This window comes from Megalops cyprinoides, chromosome 14, assembly GCF_013368585.1.
Source record: "Megalops cyprinoides isolate fMegCyp1 chromosome 14, fMegCyp1.pri, whole genome shotgun sequence".
NCBI lineage: Eukaryota > Metazoa > Chordata > Actinopteri > Elopiformes > Megalopidae > Megalops > Megalops cyprinoides.
Window position 1 is genome coordinate 24746214 of NC_050596.1, and position 18018 is coordinate 24764231.

An 18018-nucleotide genomic window follows, 5' to 3' on the forward strand; every position below is an offset into this window, starting at 1 on the left:
CAAAATCCTGACATTGCACAGCAATCTCATCCTCTTGCCCTTGTACTCGGTGTGTCAATAAATTCAACTCTGCTTGTGCAATTAGAAATAAGTTATAAATATTAATTCCACTGCAAATATCAAGATTAACTGGAAAGATTGCCAACAGCCAAGTCCTGCATACAGTGGTATTCCAAATGGAAACACATGGAGTGATCCTTACTACTGTGCATTCTGGGTGTTGTAGTCATTCCTGTTTGAGAGTACAGGCTGGAAGACCATGTCCACACTAAAGCAAGCACGGCTTAGGGAGACCAGCAAGAGGTCCCCCCCTGTTTCATGTAAACTGTCTCAAAAGAAAAGCTGTGTTGAGCAACGTGAGTGCAGTGCCTGTTTGTTTAACACATCCGTGTGCGTGCGTGTGTGTGTGTGTGTGTCCGTTCATCTGACCAACGTTTACAGAGTGAAAATGTGTTGTTAGGGAAAGGACGCAAGGGATGCAGTCTCTCTTTCAGTGAGGTGTCGGGAGGACGAGACAGAGCAGAACTGAGGAACTGGTCATTCCGAAACGCGCCGTGAAAACAGGAAAAAGAAACTGCAAACAAAATACACGGTGGGGGGGGGGGGAATAAAGAACAAACAGGAGGGACTCCATTGAGTGTCAGGAGAGTGTCTGCAGTTAGTGCGTGAGATTTTCGTGACCCCCCCCTTCCCTCCAAAGCCCCCACAACAGGGAAGTGTGCGTGTGAAGCCCTTCCTGCTGTGACTTTACACGAGTGCTCTGTGTCAGAGGACAGCAAACATGATCGCAACGTGTCTGAGTGACACATTGCACGTGTCTGGGTGACATGTGACATACGTCTGGGTGTAATGTGACAGAGGTGGCCGGTGTGGTTTGAATGCAGCATTCGACCACACCTTTGGGTTGGGTGCACTGGATGTCCATCAGAGACCGGTACAGTACGTGATATATGTACCTATGTCAGCCTAGGCTGTCTGACCGCAAATACACGCAGTTATCAAAAATGTTTCTGTACATCGTTACATCATACGGTAAAAACATTGCGAGGGGGTTATTAGTTAGCTGGGTCCCCCCTCAAACCAGTAAGTCGTCATGCCTTTACCTACAAAAGGTATTATTACAGAAATGGTAATCATCTCTTCAAAGGGTAAGTATGGCTTTGCAAAGAACAACAACCCTGAACCCCCCACCCCCCGAAAAAAAACAACAATAAAAAGTGCCAAAACAGTTCCGGGTCTGATCTATGTACTCCCTCAGCAGGAGACCAGAAAAGGAGCGCGTGCGTGGGGGGGTCACATACACGTGACCTCCGCCGCCCCGTCGTCCTGCTCAAAGCCCCCATCCTCCAGGTGGGACAGGGCACTGGAGTAGCCCCCTCCAAAGACAGGGAACCCCCCTATACCCCCCGCACAAGGGGACAGCTCCTCTGAGTGGGCCCCACCCACCCCCACTCCCTGACTCACAGAGCGGCTGGATACCTCACTGCGCGAAGGCCCTGCCACAGCCTGAGAGAGAGAAAAGAGGAAAGAGAAAGAGAGGAATTAGTTTCTTTCTCAGCACCGACATGAACCTAGCTATAGTTTCAGTGAATACTTAGCTGGTTAATAGTGCAATGCTGAGCACATCCATACTTTGGCCATTGTTCAGCCATTTTCCATGCATGCATTATGAATTACCGTGGTCAGTCAGACCAAATTACACCTATGAAAACTCAGATAGTATGTTCAGTAACTGGCCTTACACATAAAACATTATTTTCAGACATGATCTGGAAATAATTTTCATCCTTTAAAGGTGTATCAAACTGAGCCAGCAGAGGGCAGCATCATCCTTTAAAACAGTGTTTCTCAATCCTACTCCTGGCAGCCCACTGTCCTGCATATCTTCTGTCTATCCTTGCTCTACCTACCTGACTGAACTCATCAGTGGCACTTTTGATTAGCTGAGCACACCTGATTTAATCAAGCAGCAAGGATAGATAGAAGATACGCAGGACACTGGGCCACCAGGAGAGGTTTGAGAAACGCTGCTTTAAAAACTTAATCTGCCCCTCACAACCTCCACCTGCACAAAGCCACAAGTCTACTACAGAGAGCCCATACAGCTCAACCATTTAAAGCGAACTGTTTCAAAGAGAGGATACTTTTACTTTATTCTTGGTTATATTTTGTTTATAATTAAATTTATAACAGATAATCAAAAAGCTAACAGATCTAAAAACAAATTTGCTACTTGAATGTATGTGCAACCACCCCAGCACCCAGCATTAGATTTCTCACTTTCTGAGCTGATAAAGTTCTTACATACTAGAATGAATAGTGATTAAAGTATGAGCCCTTCCCCAGAGAGGTGTGGGGTGAGAGTGCTATCCTCTAGTTCAGTCTTTGGGCCCCATGGTCTCACCTGGTTCCTCTGTGAAGCGGCTTCACTCCTGACAGGCCTCTGCAGGAACACCACCTGTTTGGTGGCCAAATTTCCCTCACTGGAGCAAGAGGCAGTTAAACAGTTATAAAACGCATGCACTACCATACATAAACAAGGACATGAATTTTCAGAAATATAGAGCATGCACCTATTGGCCTGGTTGGAAACAGTGTACTGACTATAACAGTGTGTAGACTTTCACACGTGTGCGCGCTTTGTGTGTGTGTGTGTGTGTGTGTGTGTGTGTGTGTGTGTGTGTGTGTGTGTGTGTGTGTGTGTGTGTGTGTGTGTGTGTGTGCGCTCCTCACCTGTCATGACGGATGATGGGTGTTGGCAGCACACAGGTGAGCAGCCAGCCGAACTCTGCCAGCGTGTGGAGGAGAGGCCCATAGTCTGTCTTCACATCCGAACCCTGAAAATACAAACATAAGTGTACTTTTCACAAAGTGTAAGAGACGCACAGATTAAGGCACATGTCTACATCCCCAGATGAACCTTCAGCTATGCATTTCTGTTTTGTGAGATTTTTTTTCATGATCTTGAGAGGAGACAGAAATCTACAGATTACAGCTGAGGGAGAAGTCATAAAAACAAAATGTAAGAACAAGACAAGAAAATTACAACAACAGAACTGTACACTGACAGAGCTTGTAAAGAAAAAGAGTGATGAGGGGAATGACAGAAAGCTATACATTTCTATTCAAAAATCGCACAAAACCATAAACACACAAAATCCCCTATCACATTTGCAAATTGAGTTGTTAACAGTCCATTATGAGACACAGAGGTAGGTGTGAAAGCTAAATGTCTCCAGTGGTTCTGTTCAGGACAGCTGAATCAGTTATTCTCTTGTGGCTGCCAGTGGATTCTCCAAAGGAATGACAGAACTTCCACCGAATGAAAAGGATTCCTTCCTTTACCAGTGGCATCAGTATGTTTTATTTCTCTGTGGGCAGCAACATGCCAGCAATGGACACTGCGAAGAATGCCCCGGTCTGATTAAGAAACCCTCGGTTTTTATCTGTAATGCCGTGAATTGGGATGGACATCTGCACTGCTTCTCACCACCATCTGACAGCCGAACTGACCCTCCTGTTTTCTTCCTCATTCAAATGTTGCCTTCAGGGTCACTGGATTTTCCTCAAGAGTGATGAAAGAGACGCTTCAGTCCTTTTAGATTTAGGTACAGTGTGAAAGCGAGATGCTAGTGGCTTTTCAACTGTCTCTGCGCTCAAGCTAATGAAAACACGGACCCTCCCCCAACACCCCAAAAAAAAAAAAAAAACACATACAAACCACACACCTCAATGACAGTCCACTGTTCCACTACGATGGTGTCGTTCGCTGGGGGGGCCGTGCTGCACTCCTCATAAACAAACAGACCCTCCAGAGATCTGGGTACAGGCTCCCCTGAGTTGCAACAGCAACAGCATCATCAATGTGCAATTTTCATACACTGTCTTCACACAATGCAATCCCTTGTCTCTTACACTATCTCCCCACTTAAATTGAGTACAGTCAGCCACAACACATTCAGCGTCCTTTGTCACAATAAGCCAATACTGCAGTACAGAGCCAGAGCAATTTAACTCAATCAACCCACCCTGCAACATAATCACATTATCAGCACATTGAAATGGAAGCTTTGACACAATCAACACAATCAACCAGAAACCACCATCTATCCATGGCTCCAGGTTAATCCACTTTATTATTGATCACTGACCATGCTATTTAAGGTTAAATGACACTGGATATTTAACATAGGCATGTGTGGTGCCATTGTAATGGTTAATAGCTGATCAGTAAGGTTAATGTCAAATGAGGACTACAAAAGTTATGTGTATTTCATTGATACAGATGAGCACGTATCAAAATTATTTCAGTGTATCAAGAATTTTATCCATTAACAGTACAATGTCATTGACCTAGTAATTGCTGACAGTGAACTACATCTATTAAAAAGTAGGTTGTGTGGGTGTGTGCTACAAACTCTATTCCAGATTCTATGGTTAAAGCTGATTTGGCTTCTACCAGTCTCTCAGGAAACAGGAAGTGAGGTCGTGAGGTTGGAAAGCCAGGTCTATATATAGCAAAAGAGGGAGAGGAGAAGAGTGAGACAGTGAGAGAAACAGAGAGAGGGAGAGAGAGGGAGAGAGAGGGAGAGAGAGAGAGAGAGAGAGAGAGAGAGAGAGAGAGAGAGAGAACAAGACAGAACAGGAAGTAGCAATGTGGGAGAAGGAGAAATGGGGCACAAATCAAGATGGAGGGGGTGACAATACAGTCTCATATTTCTGAGAAAAGCAATGGCATGTTTGAACAGGGGCAAGAAGGGGAAACAGGATATGGATTTCAACCCTGCTTATTCAGTTAATACATGGCAATAGTTCTGCAACGTTACAGAAACAGCATAAGAATGTTACATGATGGCTGGGATTTAGCTTGTATGGGTCAGATGGGATTACCATAATGATGAAGTGGGAGGGAGAGGACAGTTATTGAATACAGTGTTACTGAAACATTGTCTGGCTGGAGAACATAATTAAACTGAAGGGCGAGACGGTGTTTTTGAAATCCACAGATTTCTTTGTTTGCAGAGATGCAGTGGAGAAGACAACCTGCGTGAAGATGATATTTTTTGCTTATTAACGTCACAGCTTCACAAATAATAGTGTACAACAGTTTGCTGAGGCATCTGAGATATCACTCTTTCTAATGCTATTTATGTTTTGTGTATTTTTTCTTCTTATTATTATTTATTTGGTGCACGGTGTCTCTCACAAATTATTCTAGAGTCCCCAAAGCAAGAACCAAATGAAAAAGAATGAATAGCAGTAGTCCTGGAGTGCCATCTCATTAGGTCATCTGATTGGAGCTGTACCTTTGGGCGTGTCCCAGTATACAAAGGAGTCCACCAATGACCAGCCCTTGCGGTAGTAGGCGGCGGTCAGCTCCAGCCAATCTGCCTCCAGCGCACTGACGACCTGGCCCCTCCGGGACACTCGCATGGACAGCGCCCCCTGGTGGTAGCAGCAGGCCAGGGAGTCGAGGGGGGCACAGCCTGGAGCCCAGGAGTGAAATAGCACCAATAGCACCAAGTCTGTGAAAGGGAACGTCAAATTAGAGTTTATACCTTCAAAAAAGACAATTACTGGCTTGACTCCATGTTATCTCTACTTGGGACACTTGAGACTCCATGATGTCCCACAATTTGAAGCAAAGGAGAGACTGGAAGAGGGTGACAGATGGAGATAGGAGATAATGGCTGCCTGCTCTCTTTATGTGAGAGAAAAAGATCAAAATTTGCACACGGAGGAGACGAAAGTTTTCAAAATTAGTGAAGACAAAAAATATAAATTACATACATGGATGACTCATTTACATTTTTTGCAGGTATTACTGTTCAAAGCATATTGCTGGAGGACACCTTTGATTTTGTTAGCATCCATACAGCACATCTGCCTTTACAATGTGGAAACTCACAGTGAATTATCTCCCTGTATAAAGCATTGTAAGCTGTTCACTTTACTGCTGATTGTCTTTATACATATTAAGCTCCAGAATATGGATACCTATAACAGCATTATGTGAGAGAATTGCATAATCATTATGAGTGTTGATGCATTCCTTCTGCGAATACTCTTGTTTCAGCAGGTTTTACTTAAAACTTGTCTGAACTTGTCCGCAGTTGTGCGCTGCACCTTTATACGGGAATGCAGTTCACAGTGGTTTCAACAATGGACCTCAGAGAGGAGAGGCAGAGTAATTACTCTGGCCGCAGCCGAAAACGTGGCCAACATCCGTCAAGCTGATGAAGCGGGACGAGGCTCAGACGAGTCAAACTGACACTGACAGAAGGGTGGGGGCAGGGTGGAGGAGGAGAGAGGAAGACAGAGAGGTCATTAAGCTGCCGGGGGGAGAGACAGGGACAGAGAGAGAGAGAGAGAGACAGAGACAGATAAGTCGCAGAGAAAAAGCAGAGAGGTAAAAGAGGGATATGCCACGGATATATGAAACAGGAAAATGGTAGCTGGGGAAAGTAAGGAGACCATGTGTGATTGGCTAGATCCTTTAACCTAAGTGATGCTATGAGATCATCAGGCTGGGTCACTAAGCCCCGCCTCATGCAGACAGACATGCGCCTCACCGTGGCTGTAGCCGTCCTCCGAGTCCCTGTCTGCGGGCGGAGTCCTGGGCGGGGATCGGGGCGGAGTGCGAGGAGGGGATCGGCAGCCCCTCCTGGGGCTGGGCCCCCTCCCATTGCAGCTGTAGGACCCCCCGCCCACCTGCTGGAGCACCGAGCCCACGAATCTCACGCCCCCCCGCGCGCTGCTGTTCACCTGGGGGGTGACACCAAAATGGAAGAAGAGAGAGTGAGAATCCGAAGGGAGGCTAAAATGGGGATAGAAGCAGGCCCGGCGCTATGGGGGTGTTTAGAGGTGCACTGCACTCCCAGACGGACCTCAGTGCAACCCCAGTTGACTCCTTATATCCCAATGTCTACATAGTACTCATGACTATTTGTGCACCCCCGTGGAGTGGAATTGCACCCCTCTGTATTTTCTCAGAAAATACTGGATAGAAGAGGAGAGAAGAGGAGAGGTGGAAGAAGCTGAGGAGAGGAGGGCAGGGAGATGGACTGACCCTGTCGATGAGTGCTCGCACGGTGTCCCCAGTGAGCGAGTCTCCAGGCAGAGGCCACTCCTCCACTCTCAGCACGGGGACATTGTGGCACATGGGCACCACCTGCTTACTGAGACAAAGAGACACAGAGAAGCGTGCTGCAGTTCAGCTCCTGTTCACTCATTTACAGAGCAACAGTAAAGGTATTCACAAATCATGTGTCTTTTCCCTGCAAGAGCCCTTTCCCACCGAAAAACCCGCAGGGGGAAGGGGAGGAGGCAGGAACTCGTAAAAAGATTTTTAAAATCATTAACTTTTTTGCCCATTCAGTAAAGACAGGCAAAAACAAACTGTTGACTGTGCTGCTCCATTTCTGAACACCAGAAGCCTTCGTCAGTCTATTTCATCATTAAATTTCATTGTTGGCATGCGTCAGTCCATAAATAACTGACTATGCCTCTAAATTAATTACTACTATTTTTATATTCTACTGGCTCATTATTATTGTCTTATGTAATGTCTGTAATTGCTTTGGCAATATCTGAAAAAGCTGTTTGTGCCAATAAACCATCTCTAACTCTGAGAAAGGGAGGAGAGGGAACAGAAGGGACAGTGATACAGAGAGAGACAGAGAAAGAGAGAGAGGGCAGCTCATTATACATCACCACTCCTTGCTCACCACACCCCTACAGCAGTGCAGCCCATCTGAAGTGAACATGAATCAATATGACACAGGGAGAAGAAGAGAAGGGGGGGGGCAGAGAGAGAGAGAGAGGGGGGGGGGGGAAGGGAAAAAAAGAGGGCAGACAGACAGAGAGGGGAAGAAAGAGAGGGTGCGGAAATCACATAAAGGATAGACAGAAAGCAAAGGATGGAGGGAAAAGGGAAGTTATAGAGAGGGGGGAGAGGGAGCACATGACCTCAGCATCACAGCTGATGATTCCTTTGCTCAGAATAGAGCGCTCGTGTCTAGACAGGTCAGTTTTAGCAAGGGTGTGGCTCCATGGGGAATATCAGGGGGTGGGTGGAGGTGTTTACAGCTGAAACAATGAAAAAGCACTCAAAGGAAACAGAGCTTCCAGAGAAAACAGGCTGACAGACATTTTACCTCAATAAACTAACTCCTGTTATAAAAAAAACTGTCACATCTCCATGGGAAAGGACTTTGGCTCCAATCAGGAAACCTGTACTCTGACAGTTCATTCCCTATTTAGAAAAGTGCCACCACAGTAGGTTTTGAATAGAACTGGATACAATTATTGTCTTCCTGACAAGGATGTGAAGTCATGCTATGGTTAAAAAAACATGTCAAGGTAGCAAAAAAGAAGGAAAGCCAAAAGCCCAGATCAGTTGGTGGAGAGTCCATACTGTAAAATCACTTGTTATTCTAGGTATGTTTTGCCAAAGTTATTTATGAAATAATCGTCAGCATTAACTGGGCCATTGTAGTTGTTCAAAGAGAAATTAAATGCCGCAATATCTTCCCCACACGGATTCCAGAATGGTGACATCATTCTGCCTGGAAGATACCCTTACTTCAACTGAACACACACCATCACAAACCAGGAACAGCTCACACAAGACCCTCCCCCTCTACTTTCTCTGTAGCTCTGAGACAGACACAGCTGTAGTCAGACCCAATCACACTGCCCCCCTGCAAGCTCCACACCTGACCACCAGGGGGTGCGGTCACAGCTCCCCACAGTGGAAACTCCCACTGCCCGTCATTAACATTACTGCAGCCTCCCATTAACTGTACATTAAATATGCAGCCACAATGCTGAATAATTTATGCATCTGGTGCAGATGGGTGGGTTAAAAGCCCGCTCTGTCAAGGAATGCCCCCGCCGGCCGGTCCGGGGCGAGGGGTACCTGGGTCGGGGGCGGGCCAGGATGGCGCGGTACAGCAGGCTGAGAGGCAGGGCCCGGCTGCGACCCACGGAGAGGATGATGGGATGGAGGGCGGCCAGCACGTAGCCCTGGGTGTAGTAGGGCTGTAGGGCCTGGGGCAGGTCACACAGAGAGGCCAGACACTGCACCGTGGGGCGACTGCCTGCAGGGGGACAGGGAGAGACAACAAGGGCGTGTATTTGAGAAATGCGTTCACTGTTCAATCCACAGCAGAGCTCACATCACATTACATTACATTACGTGCATTTAGCAGACACTCTTCTCCAAAGCGATTTTCAGCACAATAGAACACGTGTAGCCATTCAAGTTGAATGAGCAACACTCCCAGACCAGTGAGTGTGAGCATAACACCATTCAAGCCCTACCACAAGTTAACCTGTGCAATCTGACTAAATCAAAGGAAGCCTAGTATACTACGATACATCAGTCCAACAAGTCCAACATACATCACAGTACTACACATAAAATAATTATCAAAGAACCAGAGGTAGCAGGTGTTGGGGGGGGGTTGAGGATTTTTAAAATGGAAAATCTATGGCAGGGGATACAATTCAAGCAAAAGATGACAGTTACTCAGATGTAATCATTCCAAAACAGTCACTTTTAGCTCAATATTCCACACGAAGCATAGTGTTGATTAGGAGACTCATTGTGTTACTAACTTTCCTTCTTATTCAATGCCACTTTTTTTTTGAACACCCAAGACCAGTTCCCACTTCTTCCCACTTACTGTAAAGATAAAATTAGATGGAAGAAAAAGAGGGAGGAGACATGTGGGAAAAGGAGAAAAAGAGGGTGGGAGGAGAACGATTCAGCGATGCCATTGCGCTGCCGAGGTTTCGCCTGGACGTTGCGCTCTTTCTCAAGTGCACTATTGCGCTGCAGGGTCCCAGAGGAGCGCAGCCAGAGACTCCCACGGGCTCAGAGCACTAACTGCAAATACACACGCTGATGCCCTGTCTGTTACTTAATTGCTTTAGCAGCAATCCTCTACTACTCCAGTAAAACCCATCTGGCTGAGCTGTGGGAATGATACAGATAAAGAGACAGAGCAGTTTCAGAAGAGGAGTGCGGTCTATTTGTGCACCGTCAAACTTTCAAATAAGCTGGATTTAGCAGTAAATGTCTGAACAATAGCAGAGCATATGTTGCTTTTTTTCTGAATCCAAAGATTCAAAAGCCGGATCAACTCCAGGGTTTGCTGCCATAGCGATTCCCCTACATTTAATGGATAAGGATAGCAACCACTCCCCACTACCGAATTTCCATCCATAATAATACTACTAATAATCCAAAAATATTGCATTGACATTTCAAGAGAAGCAGAATATTACAATGTGCCTTAGAATAGACACCAACAGCGAGTCAGATATCGGACACCGATAAATGAGTAACGAGTTGTGTCCGACCCTCTGGCAGCGAGGGAGGTGTAAAATCCAAGCCGCTGCTCTCAGATGGATGTGAGAGTGGGCTTGTTGTAAACCCTCCAGTTACCCAGCTCTCACACACTCCTCCCCCCTACCTCAGTCCTGCCAGGAGGACCCCCCCAAAAAAACACCACGCTTCCTGTGTCCACAAAGAGCTGCTGTTTAATGGGGCAGAGCTGGAATTGAGCTGGAACACTCAACACTGATACTGACACTAACACTTACTCCATACACTCAACACTGATACTGACACTAACACTTACTCCATACACTCCACACTGATACTGCCACTAACACACACACATATATATATAAACAATTAAATGAGGAGTAATATTAGAGATTAGATTATTTTTTCCTCAATATACTGGTGTAAATTTCTGTTTTGTTAATTATACCCAGATAGCCACCCACCTGCATCAAGCAACTACTTAAATTTAGCTGGTCAACCACATGTATAAGATATTAACTTTCTCAAACAAAACCATTCAGCAGTTTTATGAAATTACATTAACTTTATACTCTACTTTTTCAGCATTTATCTAAACCAGTTGTACTCCAAAGAACCTTAGCAAACTGACAAACCAGCAACAAAGTCTGACACAGATTTTTCCAAAAATAAATCTTCACTGCAAGTATATTTTAGGATCCTATTTCTAGCTATTTCAAAAGATACAAATGAAAAGAGCATGTAAATTTAAGATAAGATCTGTATTACTTTCATTTTTAATTGACAGTGCGACTGTCATTAACAAGTATAAATTCTGGATCCATTTAAGAAAGCGATATTCATGTTTTGTCCACTGATGCTTTCTCACAAAGCACAATTTTTGGCACAACGGACACCTTTTGCACAGTCTTCCCTGCAGTTCACTGGAATCCCTCACTCTTCACTTCTGGAGGAGGGTGCTTTCTTTACACGTCTCAGCCATTGTCACACGCGCTCCACATCCCACCCGCACTGACGCTGGACGTTACCACGCAACGATGGCAGCGACCTCCGCATACTAAATGCCCAGCGGAAGGCTGGCCACGGGCAGGGCCCCCATCTCCACACCACATCGCAGCGCTCGGCATTTCCACACCTGCGGGTCCCTGACCCCGTGAGCCGGGGCTGACAGCAAGCAAATCGCTCCCCGGAGTACACCGCGGTCCCCCATTCAGGGAACGGCACAGGGGCGCTAATGTCACACGGACTGTGAGAGGCCCCACGCTTTTGTCCCTCTCCCTCTCTCCCTGCTTTCAGCTCACTTCCCTTCACCCTCACACACTGGGCCCTCTGTTCTCTCTGTGTTTGAGAGAGAGTAAGAGAGAGAGAGAGAGAGAGGAACGAGAGATGCAGGGGCTTTGAAGGAGAGAGAAAAAAACAAAAGTTGGTTGCAAAGGAAGGGGGAGGAAAGAGGGCTACTCATATTGGGGGGGTTTAGAAACTAAATAGATGGTCAATTCCTTGATGTGATTTTAGTTGCATACTTCTTAATTCTTCTATGATTGCTGTGTAGTGTTCATGTTATTAAGCAGAGCAATGGATTGTTATGTGAATGACGACTGAACTGAATTTAAATTGAGCTGAGCCAAATGAAACTGGATTGGTTACACTGTGCTAAACCAAAGCATCGGCTGTAGCGGTACTGCCCTCATCCTGTATTTGAGATTTAATATATAAAAACATCTGAGTAATCTCTCATAATCCACAGTTTCCAGGGTTCCAGATTAGCAGACAGAGGGATTACAGTAGATTGGGATATTTCATCCTGGACTATATAGGCCAAAAGGACTCTGAGGACGGAGAGAAATACATACTGAAAAACTGAAATTTACCTCAATGCTTCCATGCTTAATAGGTGTAGGAGCAGGCACACAAACCGAATAGTGAAATAAAATGCTTCTTGTCGTGTTCTTAAAAAATGAAAGGTCACTTAGGGCAAGTAATAAATAAATGAAATAAATAATAAATAAAATTGAAATAAATGTTAGGCTTTCTGGAAAGAGTCACTAAGGGTTTGGTAAAGAACCATAGGGAACCATTTAGCTGGACATACCATGCAAATCCCAAGTAAATGGTATTTACAAAGCTGACTTGGAAATCCTTTGCATGTCCGACCAAATACTTTCCCTGGGTTTTATCTTCCCACAGAACTGCACATCTGGGTTTTTAAATGTCGACACGCTGGAGGCATTTTGAGGCTGAGAGAAGGCACCAGTCATCGCCCCCATCACACAGACACATGGAGCAGATTGCGACCCCACGCTCCCAGGCCTCAGGCCTGGCTCTACTCCAGTGCACTTTCTCCACAGTGAGAGCAGCATGTAATCAGCTCGTGAGGCATTAACTATTATCCACTTTGATCTTCAATCTATGGCTGCTGTTTCTGCTGAAGGATTACGAAGGCTTTTCAGAGAAGGCACAGCACAGAACTGGTTTTCCCCAGCCTCATCGAATTTTTCTACCCTGGCAATTTAATAGTTCTACATAATCCAATATTCATGTTATTTTCTATGGATTATAATACTGTTATTGTGAAAAAAAAACAATAGAGTTTGTTCATAAACTGAGATTACAGTCTGATTTAGCTGACTTAGGCTGTGTATCAACACATTTAGGATGTCTAGCAGTACAACTTACCAGGTAGCAGGAAACGAATGAAACTGGACACTGGAAGTACAGAGCAGGGAGGAGGCGGTGTGTCCCAACACTGGTCTGACACTGTTTTTCACTTAATCTGAATGGACACACTTATGTTCTATTGTGCGGGACGTTGCTGTAGATAAGAGCATCTGCTAAATGAATGTAATATAATGTAATGTCCCAACATAAAGAGTCTACAGGCACACTCTGTCCAGCATCAGCAAAGCCAAACCTACATCCTAAACCTGAAAAAGCTGAAATGTATTCAGGGCCAGCAGTCTGGGGAGCTGCGACTGCTAACTGCAGCTGAGCACTACATTAATTCACACTACAACTATGCTTGGACTACAACTATGCATTGAAGATCCCCCCCCCCACCCTAAAACAAATGCTTTATGAAAAAAGACCCAAACCGAACACTTATAAAAAGACACAACTAAAGCTCCTAACATACTGGGAGAGGAAACTAAATGAGAATTTAGATGAAAAAGTTTATATCGGTTTTGCAAAGCTTAAAAAGATAAATGTCATTCCATGCCAAGTGTACAAGGTTGGTAGCTTGGCCATCAAAGATTTTTCTATAAAAAAAAAAAAAACTGTACCTGAGGGTTTTGGACGTTCTGAGCTCACAGCTGTGATCTGACAAAAACCATCCAAACGTGAAATATTGACCTTGACTAAAAAATAAATCACCTTAGCCTAAAATTTAACTCTGCCACCATGTGTAGCAACTCATCTGACTTGTAATGACTTGTGCTTTCTGGAGTCTCCTAACTCACATTTGGGAGGCTGCCATATAGTGGGTCACCCACCATGTTTTATTCCAAATTGATCCTCACCCTTTACCTCACAGAAGGTGTGGACATGTAAATGGAAGCTCTGCTAAAAATAATCTAGGGACCAGGCTTTCTGGAGAGCACTAGTCATGACAAGTAGAGTGAGGTGACGTTAGAGTTCAGATTGACAGTAGAGTTAAAATTGAGTATTCTGAACTGAACAGACACACATTTGTTTTACTTCGGTGCCCAGCGGACCGCCCAACACTCACCTAAATTGATGAAGATCCAGCGGGATCAAAACATTGTCACAATAAAACTTTCTGTTTAGAGTACATGTACTTGATTTCTGTAATCAAGATCAGCATTTAACTTTTGGTTGATTCTTTTGCTATGTCAGAGCATGAAGAGTAATGTAAAACAAAATGTCAGTGACGTCTGAACTCAGCATGTCCAAACACTCCACACTTTTTTTTTTTTTTTTAGAAAAAACTGAGAGGCCAACAACCTTGTATCATTACCATGGTACGACTCATAAATAATTTTAACAGAAATCTCACATGTTCAGCAACATCTATTTGATATCAATTAATACACTTATATGTGCATGTGCAAGTGCCAGCTTCAGTCTAGCATGATGCTTATGCTAGTCTCTCGGACTGTTCAATGTCAGACTTTCCACTTGGCCAAAAACACCAGCTTGCAGACTATGATAAAGTGCCACATCAACAGATGGGGCACCGATCCTACAGTCTCAAAGTAGATGCACTTTCCTCTGTGCTACTGGTCCAGCATCAGGAATCGGGCTCTGAAACTGAACACCGCGAACTCTCTGGTGTTAACGAGTGGACGCCGTCTCTGCTGGGGACCAACATGGCAGAGGCGGCGCTCTCACACATCTGTAGGCCAAGTGTTAAAACAGCCTGCCCTGTCTGAGGGAAGTAGGTCAGCTCACGAGTGCTTGATTTACACGCTGAAAGGTGGCTGTGGAGCGTCGCTGGGCTCGCGGAGGGGGGGTGGAAACATGAAGCCGCCAGTCTTAAAAACATCACACTGGGTCTGAAACCACGCAGCCTCCTTCACTGCCTTATTACGCACTCGGGGCCTCCACAACACTGTTATTCACGGAGTAAACAGCTGCAGAGGAAAAAGTAAACACTTGAGTCGAGTCCAAATTGTAAGCTAGACCCAGCCGCAATCACAGACAGTGATACGCGAAACCTCTCCAGCATTGCTATCATCAAATATACAGGGCTGATAACAGATGGGTTGAGTGGAGGGATCTAACATGACTACTTCTACTACTAACAATAATAATTACAATAATAATTATAATAACAATTTTTTTAAATATATAAGCGGTCTCAAGCCCTGGTAGTTCATGAGGTTTAGTCACTTGAAAGAACATCAGTCTGTACAACTAATGTGGAATGCCTGAAGGAATCTGTGAACACCATTAGCAGAGAATACGGCATGACACTGTAGGTTCATAAACAAACCCATGACTTTCTCACATTCTTCAGAAAAAAAGGACAGTGAACTTCAGACATTGTACATGTGTGTCTATCCATGCAGGGTATTTCTATAGATGTCACTTCAGGAAGAAAAAAAAAAGGACACATTTTATCAATTTAGTCTTTCGTGTCCCTGGTTCATGCCACCTCTGACTGTGTATCCCCCTTACTAATGAACACACACAGACACACATCCACACCTTCACACATTAACACTTGCAAGTACAAATACACACTCACATTTTTGTGAACACATGCTTGAACGCAAATGCAGACATATCAGGGTCTCAGCCAAAACAGAAATGCAGTGAAAAGAACAATGAGTCTGGCAGGTAAATGCATGTATGGATTATAAATGAGCATATGGATTATATGGCCACACAAAATCTACAAAGACTTCAGTCGCATCTGTACCTTAATTACCAAACAAACCTACAGACAGATCTACCAATCAGTACAATTATCAACAAATCTCGTGCAGTTATGAGGGATTTGACCTATCATTTGTTTCATTGAGTCGCAAAGGGCATAATGGGTGGATTCGGTCTCATCAAGTTGATAATTTCCTTTAAAGAATTCAAGTCCCGGGCAAACCTGCAAAAAGACTCCAGACGTTCATAATATTTGTCTCATTTTGAAACTCCATCAAAGCATGCAGACTTTCATATTAGGTTTAGGGAGGGGACAGGCGGTATCGGAACGGCTCTCACGGAGTGAAATGACAAATCCATGTGTGTGTACTTGCAGCCCCTACGGAGCCTGGAGGGTCTGCATGTCCGACGACCGGCCGACGCTCCACTGGCACCGTGAAGGACACATGCGGCCGCACAAACATGCGCTCACAAAAACCCCCAGCTGACCTATTTCCAGATTCGAGGAAACTGTAGCACCGTTGTTTAGAGAACTCCAAGGACTTTACCCATTCCCAAACCCGACGGTGATTGTTTCCATTATGTGCTAGTTTCCTCTACCGCCATTAATCGAAGAGTTTTTCTCAAGTGGATCTGCCAATGCGGAACACGTGGTAACTATAGGATTTTGGTGGAAAAAAAACACATCGCGAACAATATGGTCTCTTATCAAGTTAACCCTCAAACAAAGCACCTTCTTGTTGTGTTGATATTTGCCAGAAGTCATGAAATGGCAGTGCCGCGTGCCTACCTTCTAAACTGAAGTCCAGCAACACATACTCGTAAACGGTGTCGGTCTTGGTCTCCACCTGTGGTCTCTTAAGGGTGGAATAGATTTTTCCAGGGCTGCTGTCTTCGGGATCCTCCAGTTTCCTCAACCCGCACCCCATCGTTGCGGGAGTTAAGATTCACACAGGCTGAAGACGGGAAGCTCCCGCTCCGCCGCGCACAGCCCAGAGATCTCCGCTCGTCTGAGGAAGGTTAGCGGGATAACCTCTCCATCCTCAATTCAGGCGATATAATCCGTGGGTGTAGCCCCAGATTGATACTGCAAGATTACACCCGCCTCCTGTTCATTGAGGAGCTAAATGGTGTGGAGATGTCGATATAATAAATCCAGCTCGCGAAATGGAACAACTTCTCTAAATCCGTCCAGCTGTGCAAGTTAAAATATTTGTGTGAAACAGATGCAGGCGATTTAGCCAGGTACTTCAGGCATGCCACGTCGAAACCTTGTTTAAATTTTGTAGAACCGAAGAAACAACTAATCTCAGAGACAGATTCATTTTCTGTCTAGCTATTGCAGTTTTTTTAGAATACAGGGGAAATAATCACATCACACGCGGTAAAGTTTCCCAGACGATTGCTAAAAATAAACTCCCCACTAAGGGCCGTCTGTGTTTCTGCAAAAGCGAACGCTGCGGCGACGGCAGCTGGGAGGGAGAGAGGGGGCAGGCCGATTTAGGAGCTCCACATTTCTTTACTTTGGGAAACTGTGGCTCCGGGAGAGAGGGAGAGAGAGAGAGAGAGGGGTTGGGGGGGAGGGATACCCTTCGTCACCCAAAGCAGAAGGAGCCAGCGCTCTGCACAATAATTTCCAGAGGAAATAGGTCCTTCTAGAGGAAACGGATAAGGTTTTGTGCAAAGCACGCCGCTTTCGACACCGATTGAGAATAGATTATTTAGAGTAGCCTAATTGTCATATACGGATTTATTTACTGTACATTTATTTTAGCAGCAAGTTTACAAAGCAATTCATATCGTCATGCCAGTCTTTGCTTTGGGGTGGACTCTGAAGCGTTTCCTACATCTTGTAGAAGTTAACTACTATGGTCCTAGTTACAATAGTTACATTTAACTTTTTTCTATTTGCGTCTTTTGTTTGTGCCAATACAGAATAATGAGTGTCAGGGGCACAAAAACAGAATTACCCTTTCAGAGCTAGAAATTAACATTGCGTTCAAGTGTACAGTTCAAAGGTTCAGTTAGCTACTTCGATAACAGATTATAAGGTTGGAGCATTCTTCTCCTCGGACCTGTTCAAAGGTCGAAGCTGCAGCTTGGTTTATTCCAATTGTTAGGTAATACAATGTAAATCGAGTCCCTTTGCAACATCGCTAGAGGGAAATTGGGATTCCGTGTGAGATATTTGTTTCTTTCTTACGCTGCGTTTTCATTAATGTCATTGACCACCAGAGTTATATAGGCAATTGAAAATTCATTACTCAAAGGTGATTATTTAAATTTACATTTACATTAAATGTAAATCAAACTCCTGCATGATTGAATCTGGGCCCTGAGGT

At 44.8% G+C, this 18018-nt stretch overlaps 1 protein-coding gene across 1 annotated transcript; it reads right to left on the bottom strand.

The window, feature by feature from the left end:
• Positions 1–1203: 1203 nt before the first annotated feature.
• Positions 1204–17106, bottom strand: rftn2 (raftlin family member 2). Its single transcript, XM_036545785.1, has 9 exons — positions 16467–17106; positions 8921–9101; positions 7070–7178; positions 6573–6765; positions 5307–5525; positions 3729–3835; positions 2734–2837; positions 2405–2483; positions 1204–1506 (listed from the first exon to the last, which is right to left on the bottom strand). The coding sequence occupies exons 1-9, from the start codon at positions 16603–16605 to the stop codon at positions 1294–1296; spliced, it is 1344 nt and encodes a 447-aa protein (XP_036401678.1). The 5' UTR covers positions 16606–17106; the 3' UTR covers positions 1204–1293.
• Between the last annotated feature and the right edge of the window lie 912 nt (positions 17107–18018).

Bases quoted from the DNA above. Each gene is read 5' to 3' on its own strand.
- rftn2 (XM_036545785.1), bottom strand. From the start codon at position 16,605: ATGGGGTGCGGGTTGAGGAAACTGGAGGATCCCGAAGACAGCAGCCCT. The intron at 6,766-7,069 runs GTCAGTCCATCT...GTCACCCCCCAG, and splicing joins TGCGAGCACTCATCGACAGG to GTGAACAGCAGCGCGCGGGG. The intron at 2,838-3,728 runs GTGTGTGGTTTG...TTGTATTTTCAG, and splicing joins AACAGTGGACTGTCATTGAG to GGTTCGGATGTGAAGACAGA.